Source organism: Silene latifolia, unplaced genomic scaffold (genome assembly GCF_048544455.1).
Source record: "Silene latifolia isolate original U9 population unplaced genomic scaffold, ASM4854445v1 scaffold_240, whole genome shotgun sequence".
Classification (NCBI taxonomy): Eukaryota; Viridiplantae; Streptophyta; class Magnoliopsida; order Caryophyllales; family Caryophyllaceae; genus Silene; species Silene latifolia.
Window position 1 is genome coordinate 144,207 of NW_027413189.1, and position 16,962 is coordinate 161,168.

The 16,962-nt window shown below is 34.4% G+C and overlaps 2 protein-coding genes across 3 annotated transcripts; both read right to left on the bottom strand.

Annotated features, from left to right (window-relative positions):
• Positions 1-5,437: 5,437 nt before the first annotated feature.
• On the bottom strand, positions 5,438-8,483 carry LOC141638964 (uncharacterized). Of its 2 annotated transcripts, none has more exons than XM_074448148.1 (3): positions 8,377-8,483; positions 5,955-6,143; positions 5,438-5,838 (listed from the first exon to the last, which is right to left on the bottom strand). In XM_074448148.1, the coding sequence occupies exons 2-3, from the start codon at positions 6,123-6,125 to the stop codon at positions 5,767-5,769; spliced, it is 243 nt and encodes an 80-aa protein (XP_074304249.1). In that variant the 5' UTR covers positions 6,126-6,143; positions 8,377-8,483; the 3' UTR covers positions 5,438-5,766. The 2 variants fall into 2 exon arrangements, with proteins under 2 accessions (XP_074304249.1, XP_074304248.1); XM_074448147.1 differs by having other exon boundaries at positions 5,955-6,169; positions 8,377-8,470.
• Positions 8,484-14,240: 5,757 nt separating this feature from the next.
• LOC141638963 (uncharacterized) lies at positions 14,241-16,097 on the bottom strand. The gene has a single exon (XM_074448146.1). It carries the CDS (start codon positions 15,527-15,529, stop codon positions 14,636-14,638), a length of 894 nt encoding a protein of 297 aa, XP_074304247.1. The 5' UTR covers positions 15,530-16,097; the 3' UTR covers positions 14,241-14,635.
• Positions 16,098-16,962: the final 865 nt, after the last annotated feature.

The following is a 16,962-nucleotide window of genomic DNA, read 5'->3' on the forward strand; positions in this document are numbered from 1 at the left end:
GTTATACAATATGATATGCCTTGATCAGAACTGTGATTCACATAGTGTAGTAGTATTCCATATATGGAACCCCGGCAAGTTAATTTGTACGGACGTTGTATGGAACTGTGGATAATCTAATATATGGTACGGTGTACAGTGTACTACAGTAGAATATTGTCATAATTTGGTAAGAATAAGAATGATAGATGACTAGTTGGTGATGTTGTCTATCTAGGGTTTTGTATTTGTACCAGCCATATTCATAATTTGTTTGTTATTAATGTTGAATGTCAAAGCCGAGGAAGAAGGTGATTGATTATGTAGAGTAAAATGTTAAAATTCCCTCTGTTTCAAACAATAGTTATCTTTGTTTAAAATCTCCCTCACAAAAAAAAGTCAAATATATCGCACCAAACAAAAAAATTCAAATATATAACTAGCTATTGGGACAGAGGTGGTACGATAATGCATGTAATTTTCTTACGACCTTAATTTTTGCATAAAAATAACGTTCATCAGTAAATTTATAGTCCGTATACTATGAGTAGTAAAATCTCATTTCATAATAAAGTTTTGGTAATAAATTTTAAAAAATAATAGTATTATTATATAAAATTATGCCATGATGTAGAATAAAATATTTAATATCTGGTCTTGTTTAAAGCATATAGTAACTAGAAGATTAGCCAATTAGTAGATTATACAATCAGTTGTATACGGTTGTATGGTGTAGAATCCGAGCTGTGTTCTAAAGTTTTCGAGTTTTGTTAAAAAGAATCTGAGCTATGCTTTAAAGTTTTTGAACTCACACACTTAAACATAAAAAAAAATACATTCTTACAAAACTCAATAAAATTGCACATAAGCTCGGATTAATGTATAGGGTTGTATAATACTTAATATACAACTGGGTGTATAGTAATATTTGTGAAGATTAGCTAGGTCATTTTTATTTACACTTAACATACATGAACACTATAAAGTGACAAAATTGCTTGATTAATGCAACCGTTCTTCCTAAAACTTGAACATGACCGCTCTATTGACGGTGTATTAAAGTTAAACGAGGACAATAAACGATAAATGTCAAACAAATATTATTATCGGAAATACAGAGTAACTCCGTATTTATAATAAATTATTCATAAATTTAGCAAATTTGCTTGTCCACTAAACGTTAAGCTAATTTCAGCTCTGCTAATACGTAACATATGTAAAACTAAGTACTTCTGTCTCAGTCAGTTGTTTACCTTCAGTCAAAATATCTCTTGCACATACCAAAAGTTAACAAATAACGGGGACCGAACCCCGAGGGACTAGTAGTTTTATAAATAGCTCACTCTCAATAAAAAGCATGCATGTGGTAAAATAAGGAATCCTATAGTAGTGTTTTATCATCGTCAAAAAGGATGACATATACTTCGTTATTAAGTTTTCAGTTAATGATGATCATCTATTTGCTGGGACCTCTGATTATTCGATCATTCCAATATGCTAATTGCATTTCTCACTTTTTGATAACTCCGTCTCTTTGATGTCCTAATTATAGCAATGTCGTTCAAACTTAGACTGAAAATTCTTTTTCAAACTTTTAGTAAAGTTTGTAGGGTAAATTTTAAAGGATATGTAGTTGTATAATGGGTTCCTCTTAAGACGGATATATCAGTCTTAAGATTAAAGTAAATAAACACAGATAACACTCCATATGGAACGATAAAACAAATGATTTAAAATAAAATTGCAAATTCTCATTATAGACGGGAGATATCCATTTATAGTTATAGACGTCTCAAATATCCACTCACTTTTAAGCATAAGACAAGTTGTATGGTGGGGCCCAAAAATATCACCATTTTAAGTATATTTGACATGTTTTTCACTTTAGACGGATATATGTGTCTATAGTGAGACTAATTGTTTGATATTATCTAATCATTTTACTTTTGTCTTTTATATCCTATATTTAACTCATCTTAAGTTTCTTGTAATAGATGTATGCATGCATGTACTCTCATGATGTTGGTTATTTACTTTTGCTTACATGACATATATAGGTCACTATTGGTTTTATTCATGGTAAGAGAAGATAGATATAATGATAATTACACAATTATTATTATAATTAAGAAAACATGAGTGGTTTGTCGTCTATGGTCTAAAAAGTTAAATTAAAGTTGAAGAATCTTGGATTTCAGTTTGCTTTTACGAGGACCAGCTTGGTTAATCTTATGTCCTCTATCAATTAACATATTTAATAACAACAAAGAGATCGAAAATGTTTTAGTCTAGCGGTTAAGATGAATGTTGTATTGTGTACAATAGATTTCAGGTTTGAATTTTCCGCCTATTTATTATAATCCGATTAAATATCCGCTTCGTTAGTTAAAAATAAAACATTTAAGAACAAAGATAATTTCGAAATTCTTGCAGGCTATTAGAGTATATGAAGCATACTTTGTATAATTTTAGAAACCAGGGGGGACCTACATAGTAACAAAGGGTAGCACTCGCTACCCCAAATTCCCAGAAAATGATTAAGATTATCGACTTTTACTACCCCAATTTTTTTAAATATGCATCTTAACATACGTGTAAAACAACATCAGAAAAATTCGCTACCCCTAAATTTTATTTCTGGGTTCGCAATAGAAACTCAGGGCGAAACTATGGAAGCATACTAGAGTGATAATCGGTAGGAGTTTGATTTTTGGCCGTTCCGTCCAAAGAACGTTAAATTAAATGAGAAAAATAAAAGGGCTTAAAAATAAACTTAGGTTTTTAATACTGTATATATATATATATATATACTCCTGTGAAAGTGATATAAAGGGTTTTAGATAGGGAATTTTACGGGAGTTTTTTAAAGTATGTACGGTATATTTTTGAGTAGAAATAGAAGATGATGGAAATATGAAATAATTAATTTTCTATGTTAGTTAGCGTTACGAAAACTTAACACGTTTTGTATGCATGTTATTATTCATAGTATCAGTATGTATATACGAGTTGAGGAGAGTACATAGTAGGCAATTCATGGACTATACAACCAGTTGTATATGTTGTACGGTGTAGAATATGAGCTTTGTGATAAAGTATCCGAGCTTTATGTAAAAGAATATGAGCTTTATTAGAAAGTATTGTGCTCATCCATTTACACATTAAAAACATAAATTTTGAATTAACTCAGAAAGAGTACGTATAAGCTCGGATTCTTATAACTTGGTTGTACAATGCTCATGGTATAACTGGATGTATAATCTTATTTGTGCATACTAGGGCTCTAGGCACGTACAAGATATTCCAAGGTCTAGTGCCGAAGCTGTCGAAGGACTCAAGGAGAATCCGATTCCTCTATTAAATACTACTCCGTACTCAATTACTTCTATTCTAATTATTCGTCTACAGCTAATAAATATACTTGGGTAGAAGGGTGTACAATTTATTTCGATTTTAGATCAACGGTTTTGTAAATTTTTTTTTTGTCATACGCACTTAGTTAGTACAGCCTTTTAATTGAGCTTAAGTCTTACGCTGTGCTTTTCTTTTACCTGAATCGTATTTAATTTTCTAGTTATTATCTCTAATATTCTCAAATATATAATTACAAATACGATACTCATATATTATACTCCTTCTATTTTTTTATATATGACTTTCTCACATTTCGAGACACTCCCTTCTCTCTTCAATATCTCTTAAAATATAAGACTAAATATTATAATATGTATACTCATATGAAAGAGTTTTTCGTAAGGAATTTAATGATACCATTTTTATATTTTTTGAACAAATATATTTTTGTAAATATTAAAGTTAAAGGCTTACTTCGTAAATGTAAAGCGTCATATATAAAAAAGTGGAGGGAGTATTAAAAAAGAAAGAACTGTGTATGGTGACTTTGACGTATGGTATAAACTATTGTTGATGGTAATATAATGGTATGCAAATGACGTGACTTTAAATTTGTACTCCCTAGTTTAGTTTGTAAATGAACCTCCCTAATGAAAAAAAACAAATAATAAAAAAAAAACATAAAATAAGATGCATGATGACATGTAAGGTTAAAAAAAGAAGGTAGTAACTTTAACCACATCTTCACATGGTTAGGTTCATTTGTATCTCCCTAATCACATCTCAATTCTCAGTCATGTTATTAGGGCAGGTAAGAAAGTGACTTAGCTCGATTATTAACTCTGCTAGTATAGATCTCGCGCATGCAATAAATATGCGGTATTTATAAATTTTTTGTTTTTCAGTTTATTATTTATTCATTCCAAATTTATACTCCCTCCATTCAACAATTATCACCCCATTTCTCTAATAAATGGGAGGAGTATTATATTGAATTGGGGTGATAAAAGTTGAATGGAGGGAGTAGTTTGATATTTTCATATTTTATCTCATTGTATTTTAATATGAGAAAAAAAAAATAAATTTCAAAACTAATAAAAAAATTGTGCATTTAATGATTTTTTTTTATATCACAAAGTTAATGATTTCATTTTATAACTTTTCTTAATTATCTTAATGAATTTTTTTCACGAAGCTAATAATATTCGTTTATTTTATTGTTTTATACAGTGTAACTATGAATCAAGTCATTTTCTAAAAAAAAATAGCAATTAAAACATTATAATTATAATTTAGAATTTATTGAAAATATCATGCTTTAAGTAAAAGATAATTTTTTAATGGGAAAATCTCATTTTTTTCATAATATAAGTAGATGGAGTTTGGTAGAAAAATTTCGAAATTTTTTATTTTCTTAGTAGCTAGGGGATGAATATAACTGTTGTATGATTTAATTGGAATTAATTAGATGCATGATATGATTGATAGTGAGTGATTATGGAACTGTCTTGGAAATTAAAGACACTAATGCTTAATTAGATCATCTGGATTGTCATGGGTAGGCAAAATCTACTGCCTGTCTTGTACTCTTGTGTGCCTGTTCCATCACCAAGCCCAAAACAGTGTAAGGACTTGATGGCCCAAACTTCGACCTAAATGTTATGAGGAATGCTACTGACTTTTTCTTTTTGGCCTTCTCCTCTAACATCGACTTATATAAGGATGAGATTATCAATCAGTACTCCTTGAACTAATGTCAAGCAAGTGATTTAAATATAAAAGTTAGTATTTTAAGCGGTGTGTTAAAAAACAAGGTTGGAGAGAAGACCCACGGAGAAGGTTGATAATACTCCTCAAACATTTTCCATGCTTTTTGCAAGATTAAAATTCAACACACTTGACTTGTAAAGTGTTACTCTCTCTATCTCAAATCCCAATCAATAGGTTACGCTTATTTACGCTGTGAGTAGGAAATGTAGGCAGTGATAGTCCTGACTCCTGATAGAGATGCTAATTTTGTTCATTAGTTAGCATAAATATATATCTCTAGTTTCTTTCAAAATAACCCGAATGCATAGGATCGGGTCGTACTAAATACAATCTTGACTGAAACTCTGGTAAACAACACTCCAGCAACGAAGCCTGAAGCCATTCGAAAAATTACACACCCGACAACTAGCATAGTATTTCTGCATGGTATTGCATAGTACAGTATAGAATTTCAAATAGCGTAATTTATGACTGAAGCGGTTCTCTGAAAAAGTCACTCCAGAGTAAAAAATCGTCTGGAACAAAAATTAGTGAATAGAAAGAGCGATAATACTCGATCAATCTGCAATACAGAATACATGAGGCAACTACGCAAGCCTTCCTCAAGATACTGAAACTCGTCCAACAGGAGTAAACAAGAGGGTTATACTCTGTCAAAATAAGCTACTTCCTTCCGCTATTAAGCCTCAGCAAGTTGTGATTGATGCTGGCCCAAGCACCTTTGTTCGAAGAACCCTGCCAATTTGAAGCATTAATGGTCATGCCTCGGCTAGTCTACTGTAAAGACAAAAACAACTCGCAAAACTTGATATTATGCCTGAAAAATAATTAGCCCAAGGTTTTAAATTGACCTGGGATTCCATGCAAGTGCCAAGGACTTGCTTTTGACGTTGACATTTTTCATCGTTGTTCTGGCATAGAGCCACACAATTGAGGAATGATATCATTTCTTTCGTGCAAGGTCTACTCATGCTCGCAAACTTCTTCGAATTGATGAACAGCTTTTCAGCTTTCTTCGCCATTTTAACTTCTAATTTGTACTGCAAATAGATCACCACCCCAGTATCTTATTATAGAAAACAACGTATATACATAAAGTATTAAAGCCCACCTCAAGAAGATAGAATTTAGTCGCAATTCGCATATTTAACTGAAAAATCAATTACTCTGTACCTCGATGAAAAGGGATAAAACAAGAGCAACTATAAGCTTACCTTAGTTATCTCAAGAAACAAAAGCCACACACTTAGAAGGTCGATCATCATACTAAACAAAATGACACAAACAGACTCACCGTGAATTGATTTTCGAGACACGACCACTGATATTTTTCCTATTACAGTTTAACCTGATGGGGCAGCTTATTATTCAGTTCCTGAATACTAGTGCAGCATGAGTGCATGACCATAGGAAGGTAAGCCAGTAGGGTCAAATCGCCCATAAAAGAAGTGACGAAGGAAGGGGAGCGTAGTGGGAGCTGTCGCTTATGCTATGATTAGTGTATGAATATAAAAAAGTGCATGATAGATCTCCTTGGATAAGTGGCAACTGGCAAGAAGTAGGGAAAAGAGACAATAGTCGCAAGGAAATCCCCGAGCTTGACGCTCACAATGAGCGCTTTTGTTGTACGCAAAGATTTGGTATCTATTTACCCTCAGCAGTCAGTACTCTTCACCATTTGCCACTATAACCCAAAGTTTTCACATTCTCGCCCCCTTGCCAAAAATTTACGTGAACCAGTACATTGAAGAATGCTAGAAATACAATACTTAATTGAAGAACAGCGAGAACATCCATCTAGATAGTCTAAGTTCTACTGGACTCTCACCTCATCAAGTCACCAAGCTCTCAAGTAAACTATCTAAATCAAACAGCACCAAACTTAAATGAAACAATACACACAGATTTAAAAGTTCAACAAAGAAGATTGGATCTCCTCAGAAATGCTACCTCCTTTAACCCACAATCGATTAACATCAAACCTAAACCTCAATTTTTATCTTCCTCTTAACCAAAAAAAAAAAAAACAATCTGCTTTTGGCTCAAAATATCCGCAGAGCCACTTCTATGGTGGACTCTTAGTTTTCACCTTTTCATAGCATTTGCCTTATAGCCATACAAGAAAAACCATACAGATGTATCTAACCTAAAAAAATTCGCGCATGGTGCGGTAGCCCTATAAGTCACTAAAAACGACGATAGGCAATGAAATTATTTATCATAGAGGGAGCAAAAACAGGCTTTGCTCCCCTTTACAATATGAAGAAAGAATGAGGGGCCGAAGGTGAGACAGCTCACAGCAGAACATAAGCTCAAATCGAAATTAAAGCATCTCCTTAAACCTTCCTTAATCTCACTAGCTTCCCTCTTAAGCGTCCCTCTCCACACTCCCTCAAAATTCTCCACTACTAATACTATCCAAAGAATTTTTCTTTTTCATCACTTAAGCCCTGTTCTTTTGGACTGAAACCGTCTGAATTGAACTGAACATAATGGAGCTGAACTAAACTGAACTTAATGGATTTGAAATGGACTGGAGTAAAGAATTAATTTGTGAAGAGAAAAGCTGAACCGAACTGAATGAAGCTGAACTGAAATGAGCTGAAATTAAGTCCAAAAGAACAAGGCCTTAATCCTCAATAATTCGCACTATCCTTCCTAACTTTCATCATAATAATCCAGCAAAACCAAAAATCTACCATCTCAATCACGATAGTGCTCGCAATTTACATCAACAACCACCACCTCATCCCCCATACCTTCAATCACCATTCATCCATACCACTAAAAGCACCAGTTATCGGCTCACTGTCGAAAAAGGAATTGCTTTTAGCTTATAATGGTGCATACATTGAAAATTGAAAATTAAAAATTCTCCCATTTATAGCGACATCCCGATTTCCTATTTTGGCCCATCCTAAAATAATCACCCATTCACCCCTACTTATCATAATCTCCAATCCTCATAACTAGAAGAATACTACCTCCGTGCTCCGTCTCATTCGTTTGTTTACTTCTTTAATTCTTAGTAAAGCGGTATTTTAATCAAAGGTAAATAAATGAGCGGGATAGAGCGACTACATACAAATCACAACCCAACATTCATAAAAGATTATCTAATACTAATCACACACCAAAATTCATAGCATAAGAATAAATCTATCAACAAACAAAAATCAAAATTATTAACACAGTAAACATAAAATTAAAACATTTGAATAAAATATGAGAATTAAATGGAAGATAAGAATGAAAAAAACGAAGAATTAATACCTGATTACCGGAGATGGGCGGTGCTTAGACGATCTGTAAAATCAATTGATTTGTTTTACGAATTTTCTAGGAAATAGATTTGGGCTTTCTATTGGGCTTTAAAAACTCAAGTAAAGGTTGACAATTTTGAGATATATTGGGCTATATAAATATTTGAACGAAGTCCAATTTGGTTGGTTTAGTTTCTTGATTTCCGTAATGATAAATATTTGTGTAAGACGGTTAAATTCTAAAGCAAGTTTAGAGAAAAAGATATTTTTGAAACTATTTTCACCCACTATTACACTATTTTTTGTCGGTTGGGTTTGGATCCGTTTTACACTAGTTTTGTGTAAAATCGTCTTACCGAAGACTAATTGTTTCGTAATTTTTTTTTTTTTTTTTTTGTAACGAAGGAACCCGCAGCCGCTACCTTCGGTGCGCACTGGATAAACCCTCGGGTATATGTAATAGCATGCAAACCACGTATACCAGGTAAACCACCCGAGGGTGACAAGCTCGAAGTCTATTAGGCATGGACTCGGGCCAAAAATGCTCCACAAGTCAGACTTTTAAGTTTGGGGTTTTCTAATTCCGAGCTTGTGATATGTCAATGTTACAATGTAGATGCTGGTTTAACTGCTCAATACTTTAAATTTAGATGTAGACAATTTGTTTACAAGAAATCAAATCGAAAGTCTTGTATGTGTTTTGTTATTTTCAAACGCTTGATAATTTATAATGGTGACTCATACATAAAATTATAAATAAGTGATGATAAAGGTAGAATGTACAAATTTCAGCATGATAATTAGAAGAACGAAAACTAGTCTCTGTTTCAGTCATTTATTTACCTTTAGTTTTGGCATAAAAACCAAGAAAATATGGGGTTAATTATTAGATGACAATTAAACCAATTTGAGTATGAATGATCAAATTAATTATCAAAGACATTTCTAAGATAAAAAGAAAAATAATTAACTGAGACAGTCTAAAATGTAATAAGTAAACAAATGACCGGGATGAAAGTAGTAGTAAAAACTAAACCCAATTCGTAAATATCGACGACGTTTTAGTAAACATCGACGACGTTTTCATTCCGAAAGACAATTTTGCCCTTCACATCTCACTAACTCTCTTCTTTTCTCTCTAAGTCCAAAAATCCTCAAATATTCCCAACATCAAACACCATCACCACCTCCTACCACCACGCCGCCACCACACGCCACCAGTACCACGCCGCCACCACACGCCGCCACTGCCGTTTAAATTAGTTTTTTTTTTTTTAAATTAGCTTTGTAATTGAAATTCAATCGTTTATTGTTGTTAATAGATTATATGACTTTAGTTGTTAGTTTTAATTGATTATATGCTTCGATTTGGCTAGTTAATTGAATTTGTTTTGATTAATTTAGATTTTATTAAACTTTATTGAATTAGTTTTGAAAGATAGATTGTTGTTTGTATTATTGTAATTGTATTTTTGTTTTTTTTGTCAATCTTTTGCTAATTAGTTGTAATTGCATAGTTGTTTGCGTAAAATAGGTCAATTATATGTCGAATAATGTTGTTGTTGGTGTCGAATTTGAGTCGAAAAAAATGCGGAAGGGGACACCATGGATGAAACATGGGAATTGGTTGTTTCATCCATGGTGAAACGTGAATTTTGGACGTTTGGCCATGGAGGAACGATGATTTTGGCCGTTTGCCCATGGACAAACGTTGGGTTTGGTTGTTTGGCCATGGTCAAACGTTGGAATCCCACGTTTGACCATGGTGATTTTTTTTTATTTATAAAAAAAAAAATTTTTTTTAAAAAAAAAAAAAAATCTCCGTGGTCAAACGTGGGATTCCAACGTTTTGACCACGGCCAACGTTGCTTTCCCACGTTTGGACCATGACAAACGTTGGTTTCCAACTTTGGTCCGTGGCTGAACGTTAGATCTTAAAGTTTGGTCCATGGTTCAACCTTGGGGTACAAATTTCAGATTTACGTAGAAAAATCGCAATGTTTGCTATTACTAAGTTAATATGTGACGTAAATCAATTATCGATTAGATTTAACGGTGCGCAAAAAAAATAAAAATTAACCAAATAATGAAGATTAAGTTGTTCAAGTACCGGTAATTCGGAATCCGTCATGTTGTTAATTGTTGTTTTTTTTTTTTTTAATTTAGTTGATTTTTAGTTGAATTTGAGAGGAAATTTTTTAGAGAGAGAAAGTGTTGGATGAGTGGAAGGGCAGTTATCGTCTTTTTTTTGAAAAACGTCGTCGATATTTACTAAAACGTCGTCGATATAAATCAGCCCCCAAACTAAAAAGAGACGTACGAAAAAAAAACAATAGAAATAGTAGACTGTGGCAAAATGCCAATGTTTTTGAGCTAATTGCACCCCTACAACGAAGTGTCCAATCGCATACAAATATACAATACTTGTAGGGCTCAATTGCTTCCATCGACCACTCATTTGACAACACATTTGTGGGAAAATGGTCGATTTTGTACCAACAAACTTTAATTGCGTTTTGTTTGAAAATGCAATATATAAAACACAAAATCTCATTAAAGACGGCACGTATCCGTCACTTTGGAGTGATGAATACCATTTCTTCTCACAAATGACCCAAATAGAGGAGAGAGAGAAGCACATAGGGGAGCCCCCATCTTGTCCCCCTATCCGTTTTGTGAGTGTTATTACCCGTCACTTACCCCGACCCGTCTTCAGCAAGACTAACTGTATATAAACACAGCAGAATAATTAAGTCGTCTCAACTCGCGTCCCTTTGTATAACAGTTTTATATATTCGTATTACATATAAGGTTGTGTTTTAATTAAGCATACAAAATTAACTCAAACAAATCTAATACTCCCTCCGTTCCAGTGATATGTTTACACTTCCTTTATTTTCTCCTCACAAAATAAAGGAAGTGTAAACATATTACTGGAACAAAGGGGTACATAATTTGAAGTAGGTTGCGAATAGTGTATTTATCGTAAATTGGTATGAATGAAACTATAAAAAGGATGTTTATTACCGTTATCTTGATAAAAGGGGTATCTGACCTAGTTTGCATATTACTCCCTCCTAGATAAAAGGGGTATTTGACCTAGTTTGCATATTACTCCCTCATATTCATCATTTTCTTCACTATTTCCTTTTACAGATTATTCACGTTTTCTTCCCTATTTTCTTTTTTAGGTTGATTTGTGTGGTCCAAATTCAATAGCATGTGGGGTAGTGTGTTTTATGTGGTTCAAATTCAATTTCTTATTTCTTATGCAAAAAGAAAAGGAGAAGAAAATGGTGAATATGAGAGAGTATTACTTATGCTTTGGATTTATCCCGTACTTACTCGATAAAAAGATTGTGAATTTAATCGTCATTAAAAAAAATTATAAAAAAAGGGTGTGGGCCGTGGGCGTGACCCGACCCTCCAAGTGTTGGACCATTCTGTAAGTATGAAATTGTTAGACCACATGGGTCTCACATTCTTGTTTTGACTTCTGAGGCTGCTTTTATGTGGTTTTGCCCTTACTCATCTATGAGTATTAATCAACCAATCATACCATTTTGTGTTTGACACAAATAAGACGGGTATATGAGTATATCCGTCTTGAAAAAGCACCCTATCAAGAGAACTACGTATTCCACTAACGCAATTGCACAAATGAGCATCAGGAAACCGTTTCCTAAGTTAAGGTTTACATATGCAGCATAAGCACTCTATATTAATGTTGTTATGATGGTGTTAACGAGCCGAGCCGAGTCTGAGCATGGCCTTGCTCGACTTGTGCTCAAGAATCAAAACTTGAGTTCGAGTCAATTCCGAGCTTGAAAAAAATGTACTTGTTATAAAGCCTGCGAGCTTTAACGCGAGCTCGAGAATGCGAGCTGGAGCCAAATTCGAGCTCAAATCGAGCCTATATGTAATTGTTTACTTTTTCCTTCCAATATTTTTATAACAAGGCTCAAAGATTATATGTAAAAATATTTGGCAAATTAGTGACACATTTGTTATTTGTGATACAAGGATATAATCATGATATTTTATTTTTATAAAAATATGAGCAATATCTTACCTAATAACACAAGTTCGAGCTGCTCGCGAGCTCAGCGTTTGCTCGGCTTGACTAGTTAAGCTCTCAAACCGAGCCCGAGTCAAGCTCCCACAAGCCAAGCTTTGATTGAGTCGATCTCAAGTTGCTCACGAGCTGTCTTGTCTCATTATCACCCCTAGTTATAATATTTTACTATTGTTATATTTGTTAATGAGATTGGTCCTTAAAAGCATTCAAATTAAAGAGAACTGTAAATGTAAGTGTATATGAGTGGGGGCAACTTAAAAATGAGGCAAAACTCGCGTGAAAGCAGTGACATGTATTTATTGATAAAACCCATGATTCTCATATGGCATCCAATTTCACCACTTTCTGCTGCAGTGCTACCTGCTCATGCTTACTCCAAACCTTTGTCACACTTCTTTGTCAACTTCTATCAGCTGACTATGACCTATGAGTCTACTACTATCGGCCGAGACGGCGAGACTGGGTCCGAACCTGATTAAGCCAGCCGACGGATGTAAACTTATAACTGGGGAATCAGAATCAAAGATATCTTACCCTAGTGGCGTACAGTAGACATAAGGTCTCCTTCCCCTTGTAATCTAATACCCTTCTGTCTCATTCGACACTAAGAAAAAAAAAGGGGATATCAGTCCGTCCACAAAAGAACCAAACTTGACTTGACTACCCAGCCCGCAAAACTTCAAAAAGATAGAAAGGTTTGAGGAAAAGTAATGGGTTTCGAAATTTTCATTTTCCGTCTAGTAGTTTATACAAAGCCAGGTGCTGAACAGCAAAAAAAAAAAAACAGCAAACACAAAAACACTAGTATTACCTGTGTTAATCATATTGTCATTTAAGTGTTTTGTTGCATTATGAGTAATAATGATGGACTGTGGAACCAGCTATGCACATGCACTGCTTCAATTATAACAATATACTACCAAATCAATCTTGGCTGTATGTAGCAATCATCATCAATTATTAATTAAAAAGTTGATTAACTTAAGCATCATATACCAGTAGCACTGTTGGAAAGGAGTTACTTATTGTCGATAACGAGTGACGCCAAACTTCTGCCACACTTACCAGATACTAATTCTAATGTAAAATACCAAAAAGCATTCTACTTATAAAAGCATAAAACCCATAACAAAGGAAAGCGGTGATGGTGAAGGTGAAGCTACGGGAAAAAGGCAATATTTACCCTATAGAAGGAAAAAATACTAATCCTACTGACAAAAAAACCAGTCTTGACCAACAAACTCCTCTATCAGGTATTAGCTAGTCCCGTTCCACACGAGTAGTAAGGTGCATCAGTATTATTCACTCTTTAATGTAAGGGCAGACTATAACTTAGTTGAGTACTGCTATAAGCATATTTTAACTGCCAAGTTCCCATTTATATTTACAGCGGGAGTAAAATATTTTACTCTGTACCAGTCTTAGTGATAGGCCTCTCTGATTGCAGTTCGATCAACAACAATGACGACAATAAAGCCTTGGTCCAACCCTTGACTTTCATGGTATCAAAATACTTGACAAAATGCAAGATGACAAACTCTAATCCTTGACTTAGTGGTAACACAATACTTGACAAAATGCAAGACTTGTGGCAGGAGTCGGATACAATCACTAGAACTGAATTGCAAACAAAAAAACGTCAATGGTGTACACCAGAATTTACACATAAAACTGTTAACTGTACATCTAATATCCGATTTAGTCTACCAAAAGCAAGCTTACGCATAAAACTGTTAACTGTACATCTAATATCCGATTTAGTCTACGTAAAGCAAGTTTCTCACCAGAATGCAGAATTAAAGAGCTAAATTTGTTGCCTCAAGAACGCTGCAATGTCACAAATTTTTCTTCGAAAAAACATCAGACTCCTTCCAACTTATTAACAAGGAGTTATCATACAGAAATCCAAATCAAAGAAAGTTAAAACTAAACCACAAATCGAGAAATAACCCAAGAAAGAGGCTTAATTCACACTATCTAGTCAACTCTTCTATGTTACTCTGACTCTTCATATCCTCTGGCGTACTGTGTCCGATAGTTAACGCTCAGACAACTGAACAAGGGTATGACACTTGGATGCCATGAGGCGAAATATGTATATATTTTCATGAAAATAGCCTCTGGCACAGTTGGACACATATCCGTGTTCCAAACGAGTCTGAGTAACATAGCTGAACTCTTAGCAACACATCTAAAGCAAAGATGGTTTCTTTTGATCAACAGGAGAAGCAGCCAGTGGAAGTACCTGTGAAGAGCAATGAATGTCATTACATTTTATCAAAGAACAATCTTTCTCTTCTTCGATGTGCGACACTGAATTATCCAAAATAACTTTCTGTTTCTGCAACACCCCACTTTTCTGAGCTTCTTCAAGCAACCTTCTACACAACTTTTCCTCAGCATCCCTTAAAAACTTGAACTTTGGAGGCGGAGAAGACCTCAACCTAAACATTTCCGCTTCAACGGATGATTCAAACAAAGGGTTGTTATAATTATAATTACCCTGTAGATACCCAGAATCTGCACCCTCCAAACAAATGCTGCGAAAGGGCGACCTCAAGCCCGAATTAAGAGGGGATGCAATAGGACTTAAAAAAGGTGTATGTGATTCAAGAGCAGCAATAAGTTCACCCAAACTTTTACTTCTTTCACCACCACACCTTGATTTACCATCTTCAGATTCCAAATCTTCCTTAGTTTCTTCCTTAATTGTGAACAAAAACCTAGGTGGGCCCCCTAGATTATGAAGCCTCATTAATTCTGATTCAACACCTTCTTCACCAAGTGCTTTCCACAGTAAATCTTTGTTACTGTCTAATCCCATTTCTAAATCAGGGTTATTGTTTAAATTAACAGCAGGATTAGCAGTAATTGTGTTTGAAATTGGGTGATTATTATTATTATTAGTTGAACAACAAAACAAATAAAGCAATTCCTTTGTGTGATTACTGTAATCTTCACTGTTACTGCTGGTAATTATCTGCTTCTTCCACCACAGTAGATAGTACAGCTCTGCAACAAGTGCTAATAATAGACAACCAAATACTAAACTTAACACAACACCTAATCCACTCAAAAGTGTCATCTTTTTAAGCTTAAGAGACAGTCAGAAAGCAACTGTTTTTTCTTAACTAAATTCTAGAAATGCAGCAAAATCTCAACTTTGAAGAAGAATTGCTTTAATATACTAACAAGGGTTTTGCTCAAATTGTTTACCTTCATAAAGAGGAAACATGCAAAGAATCAAACTTTCTGCACAAAAGACTCAAACTTTATGCCTCAATGAATAAGATTCCCATTTCCATCTCGAGTTAAGACGGTTTTAAGCAAGACCAACCGTTCCGAATACAATCAAATGAGCTGAAATGAAAGGTGATGGTTTAAGGAAATGAAAAAGATTGGATTTTTTTGGCATAACTAACTCAGAAGAATCTATTCTATGATTCAAAGGGTGTAATGCTAGCCACTATATTTCTAGGACCACTATAAGAAATTTGAAGAAAAGTTTTAAGCTTTTTTGGAAAATGGTAATGTGAGAGGGTTTGATACTTTGATTTTGGGATTTTAAGTTTAGAAATGATTGAATGTGAGAATCAAATGTATGACGAGGGAAGGAAAAGGGAAAGATGGGGAGATAACAAATTTTGTGTGTCCAAAAAGGGGCAGCTCAGCTCACATAAGCTAATCAAATACAACTAGTCCTGCTATAGACGGATATATTCGTTTATAGCTAAAGACGGGTCAAATAGCTTGAAAGTGGTGATATCTTTTGCCCCCACCACCTCACTTGTTACTTGTCTTATTAGAAATGTGGTATTGTATTTGGTCCGTCTTTAATTATAGACAGATATGTGTCGTCTATAATGAGATTTTGTGTTTCAAATGAGGGGATCCGTGTATCATTTCTTTTAGTTAAAAAAAAAGTGAAGTGGAAAGTAGAGGCTAAGTTAAGTCTAACTGATAATGTATAAAATTTGAGGTAAGTTTGAGATAAGTCTTAACAATAAATAAATAATAAAAGTTATTAAGTTAGTGAAAAGCTGATGTGGGCATGTGGCAGTGTCTTAAAGACTTGGAAGAGTTTTACCGGTAATCTTATCCTAATATGGTACCATAGCCCATGACAAAAGTCTTGGATATGACGAATTAAACGGGGGCCTTTAACCACAATCGTTGAAAAATAACACGGTTTGCTTGACAGCTGGAAAAGAGACCTAATTGCCTCTAGTTTGATTTAAATGGGTCTCGAATGTGAGGGGTGTGAAGAAACCTAATATTCCCACATATGAGTGTCTCCGATGGAAAAAAAGGAGAGAGTTTACAACTTTATAAGCTAAGGGGTTATTTCCTCTATATTCCAAGTAGAGGTGGGCACCGGTCCAAAACCGGACCGGAACCGGAATCGACAAAATTCATGGACCGGGACCGGACCGGATTACAAAATTCCGGACCGGGACCGGACCGGTTGGACCGGAATTACCCACTTTTTCAAATTCCAGTCCAAAATTCCGATCCATT